The 17505-nt window shown below is 35.4% G+C and overlaps 1 protein-coding gene across 2 annotated transcripts in view; it reads left to right on the forward strand.

Moving 5' to 3' along the window:
• Positions 1-17505, forward strand: part of LOC131438789 (putative mediator of RNA polymerase II transcription subunit 26) — a 173002-nt gene that overhangs the window by 69431 nt on the left and 86066 nt on the right. For both annotated transcript variants that reach the window (XM_058609060.1, XM_058609064.1), the window contains one exon: positions 3038-3061. In XM_058609060.1, the coding sequence (XP_058465043.1) occupies positions 3038-3061 (24 nt within the window). The remainder of the gene's footprint in view (positions 1-3037; positions 3062-17505) is intronic.

The raw sequence follows: 17505 nt of genomic DNA on the forward strand, positions 1-17505 counted from the left end.
AGTATGAGCAAAGCCATCTAACACCGGTTTGAAAGTATACGTATTACATTGAGCCCTTCGCGTTTCGAGCCCCAAACACTGCGATGTTTTGATACTCATCGCGACTCTCAAATTGTGAAAATTATCTCCACTTGATGTCCCAAAACACTGTCTGCTATATTATAGGTAAATCGACAAGTTATTGTGAGAGAGTCGACCCAAAATTCACTAATTTTTGTGCACTAAACAAGGTAAACGCGTTAAACAAATGCCTTACTGTTTGTTTGTTTACGTTGCAATCAGCTGATTTTGAAGTTCCGATTTTTATCTCATCAAGATGGCGTCGTGACAGGAGGCCGATAAAGACCCATAACTTGCTAAGTTTTGTTTCGATAGGCTTGATAATTTCACAGAATATTCTTGAAATGTTTTACTACAGGAGAATACATAGAAAAAAAACCCGCACCTTATTAGCGTAATAATTTCATATAAATATGTGTTATAATTTCTAGCTTCATTCTTGAATTTAATGAATGAGATATGGAACGACTTGAATAAGATGTTAAATATATATATATATTCTTGTTTACAGACGAATAGACGAAATGTCGTGGTTTCGTCAGTTTTTTGTTGCGAATCAACCGTTCGAACACATTGAGAAAAGTTTAACCGATTTCCAACAAATTTACTTTCGAATCTAAAGGTGATTTGTAATTAAATCATAAATTTGTGATTTGATCAAAACATCTAGAAAGCATAGCAGTCATAGTGAATTGCTGTTTTTTCTGGCGAGCCTTCGAATATATGCGCGGTTCCAAGTTTTTAAGCATCAAATTTTACATCTATAGTACTTTATGGAAAATATGCCATGGGTAAACATGCTTTATTTTATATTAAATGCATGATTTTACCAATGTAATAAATATGTAGACTATCGTAAACATGACAAAATTGCAAGAAAATGCAACATATTTTTCGCAGATACACGGATAAAAATCTAATGCTAGTACCATGATTTTTTAATAATGAAATCATGAGCCATGTCTTCACATGAAATTTTATGAGCAGAATGATTGGTATCATGAAAATTTTCATGAAAGATGTGTTATTGTTCATGATATCATGAAATCATGACTTATTATTCATGATAGTCATTATTCATGATTTCATGATTTTTAATCATGGTACTGGTAATGGATTTTTATCCGTGTACTGATCGGGCTGCGATTTTCAATGCTTTTTTAATTTGCATGAAGTTCAATTTCAAAATTTTGTTTATTGACTCGAATATAATTGATCTTGAGTACGGTATTCATTTATTATGTAGCATTTGTCACCTCTTTGATGCTTGGAATCTTCCAAATAAATTACATGCGGTGCCGATCCATTTTGTTGCACAGGAATCCATACATATTCGAGTGAAAACAAGAATGGCTTATCCGTTCGAAAATATGTGTTTGTCGTATAGTCGATACGGACGTAAGCAAGCATGATGATACAAAATCAACGAAAAAACAAGTTAAATAACAAATGATATCAAATATTTTTCATTACAACTTAAGTCTCTACCAGAACTGATAGTTTAAAGTTGTTCTTACGCATGTACCATGTTTGAAAGTGTGATTGATTCGAACGTAAACGGTAATACGAATTTGGCATACTTTCGAACATATCGCATACGGCCGTAAACAAGAATGAGAATTGATACTTAAATATGAGTACTCAGAGTACTCCATAAAGGGAAAAAAATTAAATCTGTCGAAATTCGGCGTTCGATAGGAAACATTCTAGGCTTATTTACTTCAAATAACATCTTCAAAGACGATTTGCTGCTAAGCACCTGATAAATACACGTTTTGGATTGCACAGTTGAATTATTTGTCGCGTTTTATGGGATTTTTCTTCAGCAACTGGTTAAGTCTCTCAGACTTACCCAATCTTCGAATCGTTATAATACTGCGAAAATCCGCATAATCAACACAAAATCAGACACCCAGCAATCAATTCGATACAGATATCAACCAACTTCACAACAGTGACCGAAAGCAGATATATGTACAATTATCGTTCATTCTTACACTTTAAGAGTAGAAGCCGACTCAACAAACTGCTTCAACTTGAAGTTCACATTTACAAATCCAGAAATGTACAGTGTAAAAAGGCCTTGCTGAACAACGACATTCATTTCTGCATTCCTCCGACCAAATTGGGTCACACTGAAATGTTAATCACGTCATAGATCTTTATGGTTCACCTTGAAACTTGTTAGTAACGACTTGTCGAATCTGATACTGACTGTGGCTATCGGTACTGTCTCCAGTATCTCATCATGTTTGTGTCATTGGTTCCGTACAGCTTCATGGTGGACTAACTCGCATTATCTGCACCGACAACGCGCTGGGTTTAGTTTTAATTGAATTGCAAATCGGTAACTAATTGAGTTTAATTGTCGGCAGTTTTAAGCAATAATTAACCTTTACTGGAGCTACCTCCGCTGCGGAACTCTCTCAGACATATACATAGCATTATAAAATCGTCTTTCAAAGGGACCGCCACTGATTATGGCTCGGGTCGCAGGAATTAAAAAAAAAACTTAAACCAACATCTTTGATCTCTCGACCGATCCTAAACTAGAAGTGATGTTTCCGATCAAATATTATGCATATGGAAGAAAAACAACAATCCTTACTATCTATTTCAATTCTGCGTCCATGACTATGCAAAATTAGGCGATATTTTACGGGTATGCCAATCGTTGATCCGTTGTTGAACCGTTTATGGGTTTCTGATTTAAATTTGACGGTCAAACGGGCGGACGGCATTTCAATGGGCTTTCGGTTAGTAGCTTTGCATCTCATGGCACCAATTTGTCCTCCAGCTTTATTGCCCCGTCTCAATGGTGGACTGGTAGCGAAACAGCCACAGACATGACATGGTTTATTGACTTTAGATGAAAGATTTGACATCGAGCGTTGAATAAGTTTAGTGCAGATTATCTGCTATATTGATATTCAGTACACATTCATTAATTTATGTTTTTTTATTATCCTTTTCGCAGGTCGATACGATGGCAGCTGGTCTGGTAAGTGATATAAGATCATCTGTCGTACCATTTTTGTCTAACTTGTTTCTGGAGAAAATGAAATTGTCATTAAAATCACTTCGAATAAGAAAAACGCGAGGTGATGTCATAAACTTAACCGGATGACGTAAATTCTAATAGAAAGAATTGTTTAAGTTATTTGATGGTAAACACTGTTGAGTGCATTTACCTCATATACGATTAAACTGTTGAGCCTGGACTTACCATATTAGTGGTTGCAGTCCAGATCAAGATTCTGAAACTAGTCTCACTACATATGATACTAGATCTGCTCTAGTCATATGGCAAGTCCTGGTACACTCCCGGTTTCAGTGCTAGGATCTGTTTTTTGTCCGATTATATAGTAAGTCCAGATCCTGATCTACTTACAGGTTCAAGTTTTAGATTACTGTCCCAGATCCAGGGTTCAAGTTCATGACCAGGATCTAGATCAATAATATGATAGGTCTAGGTTCACTTTCAGGCCCAAGATCTGGATCAAGATTATAGCCTGGAACTGGACTAGATATATGGTAAGCCCAGGTTCAGACCCAGATCCATAGTACCTTGAAATTAATTTCTGAACCTTTATTCTCAAATTAAATTTTGGAACTGAATTCTCTACCTAGACTTTGGTCTTATTCTGATTTTAAGGTCCGGAATCCAAATTTAGAATTCAATTCCCGGGTCCAGTTTATGAATCCTGAGTTTAAAATATCATGGATTCTGGAACTGAAACTGGCAGAGTCAGAATTCCGGAATTCGTGTATCCGATTGCATGGAACTAAAATTGTGTATCAACATCGAGTACAACCAGAGACATCCATGATTAAGAACTTTTCATCATAGTGAAATAAAATCAAACAATTCTTCAATTTCTACTACTCTCTTGTTCTGGACCAATGCGGAATTCGCCTACTACTTGTAAGTTCAGTGTCTGCATGCGAATTCTAAATAAAAACTAATTCAAGATTTGGTGTGTTATTTGATTTATATATTATCCCTATCTTAATTTCATTTTTATCTTTTTGCAGGGGAACTTGGGTTGAACGGTACTTTCTCCGAAGTTACCATTTTTTAACGCAGAAATTTGAATGAAGTTGAAAAACCATCATCATGGCAAGATATTACTATAAAATTTTGGTATCTATGAAATTATCATATCTGGAAAAACAATTATGTCTCTGTTATATGCATGCATTTTTGTTGGTGGTTCCAGAATAATTTGCAAGTGTTGTGAAGAAGATTTTATTGAAGTTACCTGTGAACTTTTTTGCCAATCCTTCGTTTTTTTTTAATTTATTTCTAATGCAGATGATGTATTTGTAATTTAATTGAACAATACCCAAAATTATGGTGTCATGTTTACGAGGCAAAATGACCCAAATTGTGTGGGACAAATTGCGTAGGAATTCGTTTAAGAAAATGATGTATAAGTGATCAATTCAAGGAATAATATTAAATAATTGAAAATTCTCCCTGTTAGCCAGAACACTATTAAATGTTTTTAGATTTAATGTTTACTTTTTGAGTTATATACAGTTTTAAGTCAAAATTTTCATTTTCTTGACAAGGTCAACAAAATATGTTTCGAGACTTAAATTCCACATGGTAACACATATCCATCAGGCCATATGTTGTAAAAATCGGTTTTATGAGTAGGAATCGACATTTACGCCTCATCGTAGTGTAGGAGTAGTGCAGTAAAATTTTATTTTCGAATGAAATTAAGTAATAAAAATGAAATTTCTTACCTTTCACTGTCAGTATATTTCCTACTCATTCGATTGACTTTTGTTGTCATACTCAAATGAGAGACTCACTAGATTCATTGTCAATTGAACATCCATGACTAGTCATTTGAAGTTTTGATTGCTCCGTTTCCGTGCCAATGAATCTTTCTGTTTCACTGTCTCAGGCGTCGACAGTGAGCAAGTTCGAATGAATGAGCGGTAACATCAATACGATTAAATTATTTAAAAAATTATTTTAGCGGGTCTAACAAATAAAGGATGGATGTTTACATTCATGTTTCCAATTATCTCAAGCTTAATAATTCTCGATTTTTTTGAAATGTATTGAGGCGTGTATTAAAGTATTCAACATTAGAATTGAAAGAGAAAGCAATAAGTTCAAGTTTAGGCGTTATTTCACGGGAGCATCTGACGACGGTTGAACTGAGTTTCGAGTAGCAGTACAACGGATAAAGAACTGAGTGCTGCCCATTAAATGCATCAGCGTACGGCGTACGTATTGAGTGTGAACAGTACCGTACCGAGAAAATTTGCCGCCCCCGTCGTTGGTTTTTATTGAGTAAAAAAGTAGAAAAAAATGCTGAACTCCGGAAAGATGCCACTTGGACTTGGACTAACTTTCCTCGGAGATGGGTGAGCCAATTTACACAAACTTCGATTTAAATGAATTTAAATAATCTTCTGAATTTCCACTGGATTCGACTTCCGGTTCTGAGATTACAGCATTAAGAGTGTTGAACATTTCAAGCAGTTACACAGAGCAGTGATGCAAAACACGGGAAAATGAGGTTGCTGGGAGCTCAAATCAGTTCTAATCGATAGGCAATGCCAGTTGACGGCCAAACGTATCCAGCCACTGAGGTACGGGAAATAGTGCCCAAAAACTCTTAAATGGAACTAACTTACTTTTCTCAGCGATGTCTTGACAGATTTTACAAACTTAAGTTCAACTGAAAAGTCTTGCGATTCCATACATAACTCCTGAATTTAATCCGGATCTGACATTCGGTTCTTGGCTTACAAGGTGATGAGTGTCCAAAATTTCAATCCGTCTTAAAAATGTATGGGTCGGAATTGCATGCTTCACGATGTACATGAAATGTTTACAACCGGTTGTACTGTAATATCGTATCAGTGAGTGGTGTAGTGATGTCAATGAAAACTGTAAATAATATTTATTAGAGTGCTTATAACCAGAGTGACGACATCCCATTCGTATTGATGGCTAGTTTCGTTAGCTCTACATTGTATTTGACAAGTCGTCTGCAGCACGCTTAAAAATAGTTACTCAAAAATGAGTAGGATCCCACTGATTTACAGAAAAAGTGGAACAACTCTAATTTATAATAACTCCTTAGTAACTCAAATTTGAGTTTTTCAACTAAAAACGATGTTTGAATAAAATCTTTTCATTTACTGAGTAATGCTTTATTTGTACATGAGCCAAAAATTGAGTAATTAGCACTTAAATTTTTAGTGAAATTCGATTTCACAAATATCAAATTTACGTAAAATTGTCTTTTTCGGAGTATATTGTATCTGAATATTAAGTAATTGACACTGAATACTTAAAGTGATCCTACTGTGTTCATTTATTATTCAGTTCACAACAATTTCTAACTTCGAGACATCATATCAAATGGTGGTCGCTTGGAGTAATGTGTACATCGCAGCTTAACACACATGTCAGTAATGCTCAGGCACCAAGACACTTATTCCTCATGAATGAGCACACATGACACACACGTTTCCATTCTGAAGCACAATATGGAGCACTCCTGGCGTCTCTTGCTACAAATCGTTATTATGACTATTAGACTGATCTCTCGAATAGTAACCTAAAAACAAGTTCTTGCGTTCAACTCATATTTAGAGTAAGAGTTACTCATTACCATTGATGGTAACTACTCAATTTTTTATGTTTCCATGTATCATTTGAAAATGAGTAACTAGTACTCAAACTTTGAGTAACTTTTTATAAGCGTGAGGTTTGAACAAAGCTATCATTCCAAACGAACAGCTGTCGTCACTATTTGGTTATCAGAGTTACCATGTTATTTTTTTCAAAAATCTGTCTCTGACTCAAAAATTTAGAAAAGGTACAAAGAAAATTTTGACCGGGCTTCATTTTCAGTGAGCAAAAATAAGGTGTCACCACCTATCGATATGGTGAAATCTGACAAAATCTGGTAAAATTTGTAAAATCTGGCTAAAGATCTGGTTTGCTAGCGTGTCTGTCGAAACGAGAAAAATCTGGTATTTGCCAGATAAATCTGGAATAATGGTAACGTTGTTAGTTATAAACAATCTCATATTTACATACTAAAATTGGTTGAAAATTCGGTCACAAAATAGGTTTTATGAAACTGATTAAAAAATAAAACCCGTTTAGCTCGATTTTTCTATACAAAAGAAACAGAAGCTCAGGATTTTACTTTGTTTTTGAATAATTGGTTTAATCGAGAGGTTAGAGGTGATAGATGAGCAAACCAACTGGAATTAAAACAAAGACTTTATAGAACATTCATTCATTCTGAAAGACTTTTTTGAAAAGTCGCAAAAATGTTGTGTAACCGGTTTCAGTACCCTCTGGAATGGTTGGCCAAATGATTAGTTTATTCAAATTGATGCGTTTTAGTAAATCTTGCACATTTCAGATTGTTCCAGAACTGTTCCCATATACATTTTTAGTTTTTTAGATAGAATACCCCAAATGGCAAAACCGACTTACCCCAAGGCGATCTGGAATAACACCGGTGTTTTTGGACCATATCAACACCGATTAAGGCAGAATGAAATTAAAGAATACCCGGTTTTTCTGACACCAAATGCATCAAGATCGGTCAATTTATTCAGTAGTTACAGATTCTTGAAAAGATGAAAATCCCAACCCGAGCGTTTGAGTGTTATTGATGCGGAAATTATGCGGTATGTTTAAAAAAAGTAACATTTCCCAATTAGAGGCATACAATGAAACGGAAGAATTCATAATTTACAATGCTATCTATCAGCTGCTCAAAAAATATAATTAATATTAGTAGGACTCATTTTAAAGAATAGCTAGCACACATACATAGAATTTTTACCGAATTTCCAACAGCTGAAGGTTCGGTAATCAGTTCGGTAATTCAATTGATTACTGTTGAACTGTAATCCAAATGGAATCATCTAACGAATGGTCCGGTAAACATTTTGTTTTTGTTTTTATTTTTTGATAAAATTCTGAATTTAAATGGATTGTAGTATTAAAAAAAACAACACAAATTTTCAAGTTACGATTGTGTTTTTCGGGTTTGGATATTTTTCACAGGAACGAGTGAAGCAAATTAGAACCAGTGGTTACTAAGTGGTAGCCAAAAAAAAAATGTTTATCTGTAGCAGCCGGTGAAAATTAGGAAAAAATGGCGACTTACTGTCATGGTTGAATTATGAGCGTTTTCCAGAATACCGCACAATCCGTCGAGTCCACCGTAAGTTACCCTCGAACGATATGTGTTGACAGCAAGTGGACACAGTGATATGAAGTTACATTTTGTCTATAAGCAAAAAATAGCTTTAAAGAGCTCTAATGTTTTGAAAACTTGTGTACCGGACCTACCGGTACCTCAATCCATTCGACGAACCCCTTAAAATTTATTTAACGTTTGGTCAATAGAAATACACTTATTGAAAATTTTAATAACTGTTTGACAGCTAGTTTTAACGACAGCCGGTATTCACAGAAGTTCGGTAATTGGAAGACAATTTTATCATACGGACAGTATAGTTTTTACCGCACTCGGAGACTATTCCGATTCACTGTATGAATTGTAATATTATTAAAAGAATTTTACAATGAAAACATGCGTAAAACTGATTGTCCGGTAAACATTTGCATAATTTTTGTAAAATGAAATTCATGTACCGAAACATCGGTTATTTCTAATGATTACCGTAAGTTTTGTGAGCTGACAGCTCACAGCTCTTTTCAAAGGAACCGCAGCTCACCAGCTCACTCATTTGCTACCCAGTTCACTGCATTATGACGCAGGAACACGCTACGAGCTGATCGGATCTTCGGCTCTTTAAGAGATTCAATTTAGTCGACATCAATTAAAGATAAATTATTTCGCATGGCATTCATTGCATCATTGCAAATCAATGATTCAATTTCGATCATGCATTTGAAAAAAAAACGGTGCATAAGAAACACGGCGCACAAAATGAACCTTAAGTTCAAAATAAAAGAGCTGATGAGCTGATACATCGAATCGATTCACTTTGATGAGCTGATCGGTTCGGAGCTGTTCACCAAAATGAGCTGTTTTGCACGCCTCTAATTCACGGCTTTTACCGTCTGGTATCGGAGTACAATATTTTGTTCTCTATTTCCGTGTATCATCAGTTATTGTCATGACAACTCTACTTTTGCCAATTTTCATTTATGCTGTGCAATAATTTTGCCAACATCTATTGTTCACTTGATGTGGGTAAATTATTTTCACTGAGTTCATTGTGAATAGAACGGCGTAGAAAAAATGTCGCGTCATTTCTACGTTCATGTACCATGCTGCCCACCAGACGATTTCGTCAGCTGCAATCCAATAAAACTGAGCCCATGAACATACATAAACCGCAAAATACGTTGATTTCTATAAAACTAGACCAATGTTTGACACGAATGATCGATGATGGGAAGTTTTACATGCATAAAAGCGATTGCATCAGAATGTCAGCGTTTCTGTCATAAAATATTAAGTATGCGGGACTATTCGGGCTGAAATATTGATGGACCAATTTTCCGAAAGCATTTGCCATACGTAATAAAAAAGGCATGAAGAGCCAGGATGATAAATAAAGGGTGGGAGCGTAACGAATTTTTAGCTGTGTTAGTGAACGGCGAGAAAAGAGCCAAATGATATGACGTCATATAATTTTAAGGATTGAAGTAAGTTTTCGAAGAGGAATTGAAAAATACCAATTGCTCATTTTTAAAATTTGAAACAGTTCGTTTTGCATCATATAAAGCATTTATTTTAAATTGTTTTGTCATTAGGTTCGAAAATGTTTCAATTTTTCTATATTTTTACGAACCACTGCACTTCGTTTATCCGTTTGCTTTCGATTCATTTTTGATTTAAGAAACTTTTGTTCTTTGATATTACGTTTCAAATTTCTTACACGAATGTTAATCTTAGTTTTAGTAAACTGCTTGATGACCTGGTTATTAACATTGGGAAATCTTGCTTGCAAAACTTTAGCACTAACTTGCCTAACATTTTTCTTTTGCCGAAATACTGAATTTTGAGAGTCGTGTAAATTGTTAAATACTGAATCCATATTTCTTGCTAATTCTAGCCAGTTTTCTGTTGGTTGTGTCAGCCCACCGTGGGACAGATCAGTTACGTAAGAGTTTTTGAAGCCATTCACAATCGATTCGCCTTGTGATTCTTCTATTTTGTACGTGTATGATCCAATCTGAGGATGGGTATGTTTGAGCGAACGAGCTACGAAACCCATAGCATATGTAAACCCATCTTCTTCTTCGAGTGTACGATGTTTAGTTTTTTCTACTTGGCTGCAATTATGAAGATAACTTGAAATATCGACATCGTCTGATTCCCCATTTTCTGAAAAAATACGAGCTTCTTTGAATATTCGACAAATGGCGAAATCTTCTTGAATGCGTATTTCCTGGGAATTTTGATTATTACTAAGTTGATACTTTAAGCCTCTCCCTAATATTATGAGTCTTAAGCGGTTTAATGCGTCCAACGGTGATGGATGATTATTTGGTCCTCCATTTTGACGTATTTGTCCAAACAAATTTTCCAAACAATCTTGATTGACTTTGTAGGTCATGATGAAACGTATTCCATACCGATATTTCATATCGCTAAAAAGACATTTAATTGAGTTGATCGACATTAGCACTGCTTATTGAAAAACCTGCTTGAATATAAAATGATTAGAGTTACATATAAATCGAATAGTTTGTCTCTACCTGAACAGATCGTTGTGCTTGTTTATGAGATTTTAACACTCTCATTGAAGATATAAAATATGCCATATTATTCAGTATTTTTTGTTGTTCTTGAATAGCTTCCCCAAAACATTTCTTAGAAATTATGGACTCATTTAAACTATACGAGTTCATTGTATTAAACCACGAATCGATAAGATCGATTACGTTTGATAGTAATGAAGCATCTTCATGCTGTGGGAAATGTCGTCTGACATTAACGGCGGTAGTGTGGCTAAGAAGCTCGACAGCGAGTCTCTCTGTTCCGATGCAATGAACATGGCGCATAGACAGTTTAAACAGAGAATTATAATCTGACGTATGCGAGACGGATGGATTCGTATCAGTCGCCTTAGATATGAGTTTATCCAGTAACCCTCTAGTAATTAATTTACCTAAAATTAAAGATAATTAATTGATTGGTTTTCATAAATGAATACTCATTGTAATGTTTTTCGGGGAAATTCATTGTTTAATTACCATTATAAACAAAACCGTGATCTAACAACCAATTTCGTATCAGTTTGAGTAAATGAGGAACATCCGGAAAAAAATATATGTCTTCACCGTTGATAGGATGTTTGATCGACGTATGTGTATGATCTCTCATTATATCAATACCACATTCTCTCCAGAGGCCTTGATTTGATCCACTGCAGTCAGATACACATCCTACAACTGTATATCCTAGTTTATGTAACTCAATTATCGCATTATTCAGTATTTCACGAGTCATTTTTGTATCAAAAGCAGCAAATATTGGTTGCTTCCAGTTTGCAAACAAACCGCGGGCCATTTTAACTTGCAAGTTTTTGTATGGACCTACGATACGATCGTTTCTAGAATCGTACTCAACAGTTTCTTCAACGGACATTTCATCAAATAATAAAACTGTTATTTTTTCCACTGAGCTCATTTTTCCTGCAGCAACCTTCATCAGTTTCAAAACGTCATCCAATAATCCGATGTCCATACGAATTCTACTACTCCACTTACGAAGCGTTTGAATACACGGTAGAGGTATTTTCAATTCTTTTTTAAGTAGATTCCATACATTTATTCCATGGTATCTGAAAATAGATAGTAAATTTCTACAAAAAATTTAAAAATCATCTTGAAGAGTGTACCTAATTGTAAACGATAGCGCGATTTCTTCGGACGACCAATGAACTTTTTGCTTGCGTCCCATCAATAAATCGATTTGATTCGCAGTAAATACTTTACTCAGCTCAAGCCTAATTCGCCTTATAATTTCTTCCTCTTTCATTTCTTGAAGCGAATCGCAAGCTTGACGAAGATCTAGGATCGCCTTATTCTTTTCATGTACTTCCAGGCGAACTGCTTTCATAGAAAGTTGATGACTTTTTTGTTCCTGATAATAGCTCGTATTCAGTTCCTTCAGTTGTTTCTGAAGCTGGAATATTTCTGTACGTTGCATTGCTAGCTGAGCTTGTAAACGGTTTGTTGGATGCTGCGAATAGTCCCTACTCTCCTTTTCTGATTGATCGGGCGCTTTCACTGAATATGTGTGATCAGATTTTTGGGGCGAACAGAATGATGCAATGGAGGTGATGCTAGTGTTTGAAGGATACTCATGTAGAAGCTCACTAGTGTCCTTTTCTTCATTGGTGAATGTAAACTCTTCACTTTTTTCACTACCGTAAATTGTCAATGGAAATCTTTCAAAAGTATGACTGAAATTTGAGTCATCAAAACCAGCAAAAGGTTGTGATGGAGGTGGTAATGCATTAACGGATAATTGAATATTAGTTTCTTTATTCTCCTTACACGATGCATTCAAAAGATCTGCAATCAATAATTTCTTATGTCTTCTTTCAGCACGCTTAGTGCGCATCGAAACAAGATCCGGTACTCGGATGGTAGGAAGAACTGAAAACGTAAACATTATCTGGGTTTCGTGAAAAAGAACAGAATAATATACATACCTCCTTTTCTTAAAATACGACGAAAATTTACTTGTCCCATTGCTAGTTGCAGTTCTGAGTTCCGTTCGAAGAATCTTCACTAAAATGCTTGGAGCAAATGAAAATTTGCCTTTTCGTGTACGAAGGAAGACGACAGAAACGCAACCAAATATTTCTTTGATTGTTTTCCTTCGGGGCCCGGTGAAACGAAACGGAGGTAGAAGCTGTTTCTTTTCCATTGGATGCACATTTTGGCACAAAACATTTCATTTTGTCAGTGGTATTATCTCACGTTTTTGAACTTTTAATCATCATTTAGATATGAACACTTCTGTGATGAAAATTTGTTGTGACGACACATTTTTTGTTGTATTTTTTTAATTTTGCCGAAAAATTGACAACCACACCACCACATACGCATATGCTCCCACCCTTTATTTATCATCCTGATGAAGAGCTATGTTTTTGAGCTGAATTCTAACACACACACTATCGTTCAAATCGTACATTGAAATTGTGTGGTGCATAATGAACCGTTCAAATATAAACAATTGTATGCGTGTGAGATGCTGCATTATAAACCATAATCAAATATTGCAGCACTCGCATACGGCAACTTGCAGATGACTATTATTTGATAAAAAACCATCACTTTGAACTATGAATTTTAGGTTTATTTATTATTTTCATTTGTTACACAAAACTCTATTGAATTTATATATTTTGTTTGAATGATTAGCAGGATATTTTCACGAAAAGATCATTTTCCCTTAAATTTTCGTATGTCACTATCCTATCACTGAAGCCGTCATGAACATAGTATGACTTTTGTCAGTACCTAACGAAAACATTAAGTAAATTTTCATTCTCTTTATTTCGTAATCTAATCATCAATCTGATATTCGTTGGGTACGTTTTTTAAATGCCTAGGGCGCTGGTCTGGATGAATTTTTAGTGTCGAGGCTAGTGCGCCTTGGTTCCTTATATCAGATCAAAACCTTTTATATACCATATTAAAGGTTATTCATCTGTGTAACTTTCTATGTGTTATACCATTTTATTCATCAAAGTCAAAGTCCTGGCATTACATTCCTTCCGTGGAATTTGGCCTTTCTGTTTCAACAGACTTCGCAGCCGATTCATAGCGTACAAAATCATTGCATGACTAGTGCTACGATCCTAATGACACTAAGAATCCTTCCAGGCCCAGACTCAAACATTCGACAACTGGCTTGTGAGACCAGTGTCCTATACTTTGAACCACCAACCCGGGCATACTTATATACTTTTAATAAATATTCAATTTATTGCTTCTTAGCTGTAAAATCATGTATTTGTTGAAAAGATTTTTCCAGTGGTGTTATGATGCTTTTCTCATGTATAATATTGTGGTATTCTATGCAAAAATTTTCTCTTCGATTTTTTAAAGAAAGCAAGGGATTGTTTGTGCATTAACTAGTATAACATACAAAATGAAACAGTGCTTTGCTCGCGTAGGTCATCCTCAATAAAACAAAGCGGGTTCACTATTATTCACCCGAGAACCGGTATAATCGAAGTCGGTTCGTGCGGCCACCAACTAACATGACCATAAGACCTTTCATTTTACTCTAAGATTGGGAATAACGGTTTTGAATCCAGTTTACAACATTTTTTTACGGTTTTTGTTTTATCCAATTCTGACTACCGATTCTGGAATTACAGGGTAATGAGTTTTTAAAATTCAAACCGTCATAGAAAATGACAATCACAAAAAGCTTCAAAGTTGGATTCAAACTATTGCAGTTTATTTGTCATATCAATTTATGGCCATACGAATCGTTTTGGGTTATACTGGTTCCTGAATACCGGCTCTGGAAGTACCGTAAATAATGACGAAAAAAATCTAAAGTGCAACTTACATCGACATCTCATGGAATGTTCAATGGATCGTGACACGTTTACATCCAAATTCGATCCGATTTGCAGTTTCGACATTACAGTGTAATAAGTGATTTAAATCTCAAATTGCCGCTTAAAACGACGGTTATTTAAAATGTATCATGAAAACTAAAATACGAAAGAATATTCATGCAAAAAACACAAGCGGAAAAAAGGTGTGATCTCCCTGCTAGGTGGATTGAGCACGATTTTCACTTACGATTCACAGGAAGATAATTAATTTCGCCTACAACCAAAGACACTAAGTTTCAGATGTAAACATTACAATGGAACAACAAAATCAAGTCAAGTCAAGGTTGTTAAGTCACTAATTGTTTCTGAACATGTAAAATAAACACAAAAAATTGATTTGTAATGTAAGTTGATTCACAAAACGCTTAAAAAAGAACATGCGAACTGAAAACATTTGAAAATACTGATTCAATGAATATGTAAGAGACGGATATTGCGTGTTGGGTTTTAAGATGCATTCTACGAAATTTGCCTGAGTACTAAATGTAATTTCTGTGAATTTATTTCTTGAAATTTAGTTAAGTCAAAACGTGCATTACCTCGGCTCGATCGATTCTTGATAACGCCCAAGGGCAGCTGTAACGTTTCAGTGAAGACTCACATCAGGATTGAGCAAATCATTCTTCGTCAGTGATTCGCATCATAAACTAGTAGCTGCAACGGCCACATTTCCGCCCCCGGGGTCTTCACCCACCTAAATCCTATTATAGACCATTCACGTCGGCATCATCCATCATCACTTCTCGGAGGCACATCGCATAATGAATAGGTTACTGCGCAAGAAAGCTAATTGCTAATTCCACCTCCGCTGGCTGATGACTTTACACAAGAAGCCGTTCATTTAGCATATGTGTGCTGTTCTGCATGCATCCCTGCATTCCGCGGCAGATGATGAGAACGATCCGACTATAGAGATGATTATTGTTATTACCATTATTATTGTTATTATTATTGTACTTATTATTAGTATATTAGTGGAAAGAACACAAGTCTTGCGAACTAATATCGTACGCTAGGTGATATCAGATCTTCGATTTGATCTCTTCCAAGTAAATCTGCCGAAGTTGTCTGAATGATGATGGGTCCCGGCGGGATTTCATCGTTGCCGTTCCGCTCGATGTTGGTCACGCATTGCTGGTCTCAGCTACATATAGGTTTAGCGGATCTTCTAGTAAAAGCTTGGCAGATTTATTGCACCAGGCCCTTACAGGCCGTGCACTTCCACTTGGGTGCGCGGTAGCAACTATTGGCAGATTATTTTTGGTTTTGAAGAGAGGAAAAATAAGACGACGACGGGTACGGGAACGTGTGTATGTAAGAATATGCCAACTTGCGTTCCGAAACTCATTCAGTGGAGTTGCAAGTAGTTGTAATTGAAGATTTGTACTCAAAGAGAGAAAAAGATTTCTGGCGTTGAAACTATTGATAGATCATAATAAATTATTAGTATATAGAAATCGATATAATATTATTGAAACGGCTATTGAGTTATACAAATGTTAACTAAATCTCCACCTAGCGACGCTCCTGAACAGAGCGTAGGTCTATTTGTACTACTTGACGGCAAAGTCGCTACAGTAGCTACCGATGCCGATGCTAATGCAATTGGATGCTTTTTGCTGCATTTTCACACTCTTCTTTTTCCTAGTTTCAATACCCACCCACCATTCTACTCGATCTGCTTAGCTTCACTTTATGCAATCTATTGAAGTGAAACCGACTGAAAACGAAGAACAATACCCACAGGAAGCCAAATCGACATATCGTAGGGTGCTGAAATCGGAGAGCATATATGATTCACGGTATGCTTTCCAGCTCACTAACTTCCGTCGTTGCGATCACCCGCTATTGCAAATACATGCCGATAAATGGCAAAGTTTCAAAGAAATCCAATCTTGGACTGACGGAATGATGGATAGCTTTTCATGCATGTTTCGGCTCTGATTGCAATTTTGAAAAATATCACTCCGACCTTAATTTCGCAATGTAACCAAAATCAATAGCAACTCCAAACTGCATTCACTTCGACAAACTGATTTTATTTATGTTCAGAAACTTTTCTATTGAATTCTATTGCTGAGATTTTTCAGTAATTATAAAATTCCAAAATGAATGGTAGGATAATTAAAATAAAATTTGTTATAATTCAAGTAGTATATATGTCAATATGACAAAATTGGACCAATTCACCTAGTGGTGGAATGACGCCTCAGATCGCATAGTATATGAAGTTTTAATCCATAGACAATTTATAAAAATGACAATTTTCTTTTACATTTCAACTTTCCCTGAGAGAAACGATAATGTGCAGTTTTTTTTTCAGATTGAGTATCATGTACGCAACGAAAAAATATCGCAATCAAAGTAACTTGTAATACACCGTTTATTTCATTTTAATTTTGTTGATACATTTTATATATCAGAAGTGATCTGCCAAAAATCGCTCTCATAGGCTAGGCTTCTTTTCAGCACTATTCATAACAGCAAAGTTGAATACTGCTTCATAACTCTTGAAAGTAAAGATGATAGGTCTAAAAAGCGTAATTCTACTTTATTTAAAGGCGATATTTACTTTCGACAGAAAAAACACACTTCAATATAAAAAAGTTCACACCTCTATATGGTCATCATGCTCAATTATTTTTGACATTTCACTTCTAGGTGCACGCTAAACGCAAACTGTTTAATATGACTGAACTAATATTAAGCCTTTTTCGTCACGAGATGGTGTTACAGTTATGTTTTTTTTCGATTTGTATTGGATTCGTTAAAGTGATCCATATTGATATATAATATATTAGGTTGCACGCT

Source organism: Malaya genurostris, chromosome 3 (genome assembly GCF_030247185.1).
Source record: "Malaya genurostris strain Urasoe2022 chromosome 3, Malgen_1.1, whole genome shotgun sequence".
Lineage (NCBI taxonomy): Eukaryota > Metazoa > Arthropoda > Insecta > Diptera > Culicidae > Malaya > Malaya genurostris.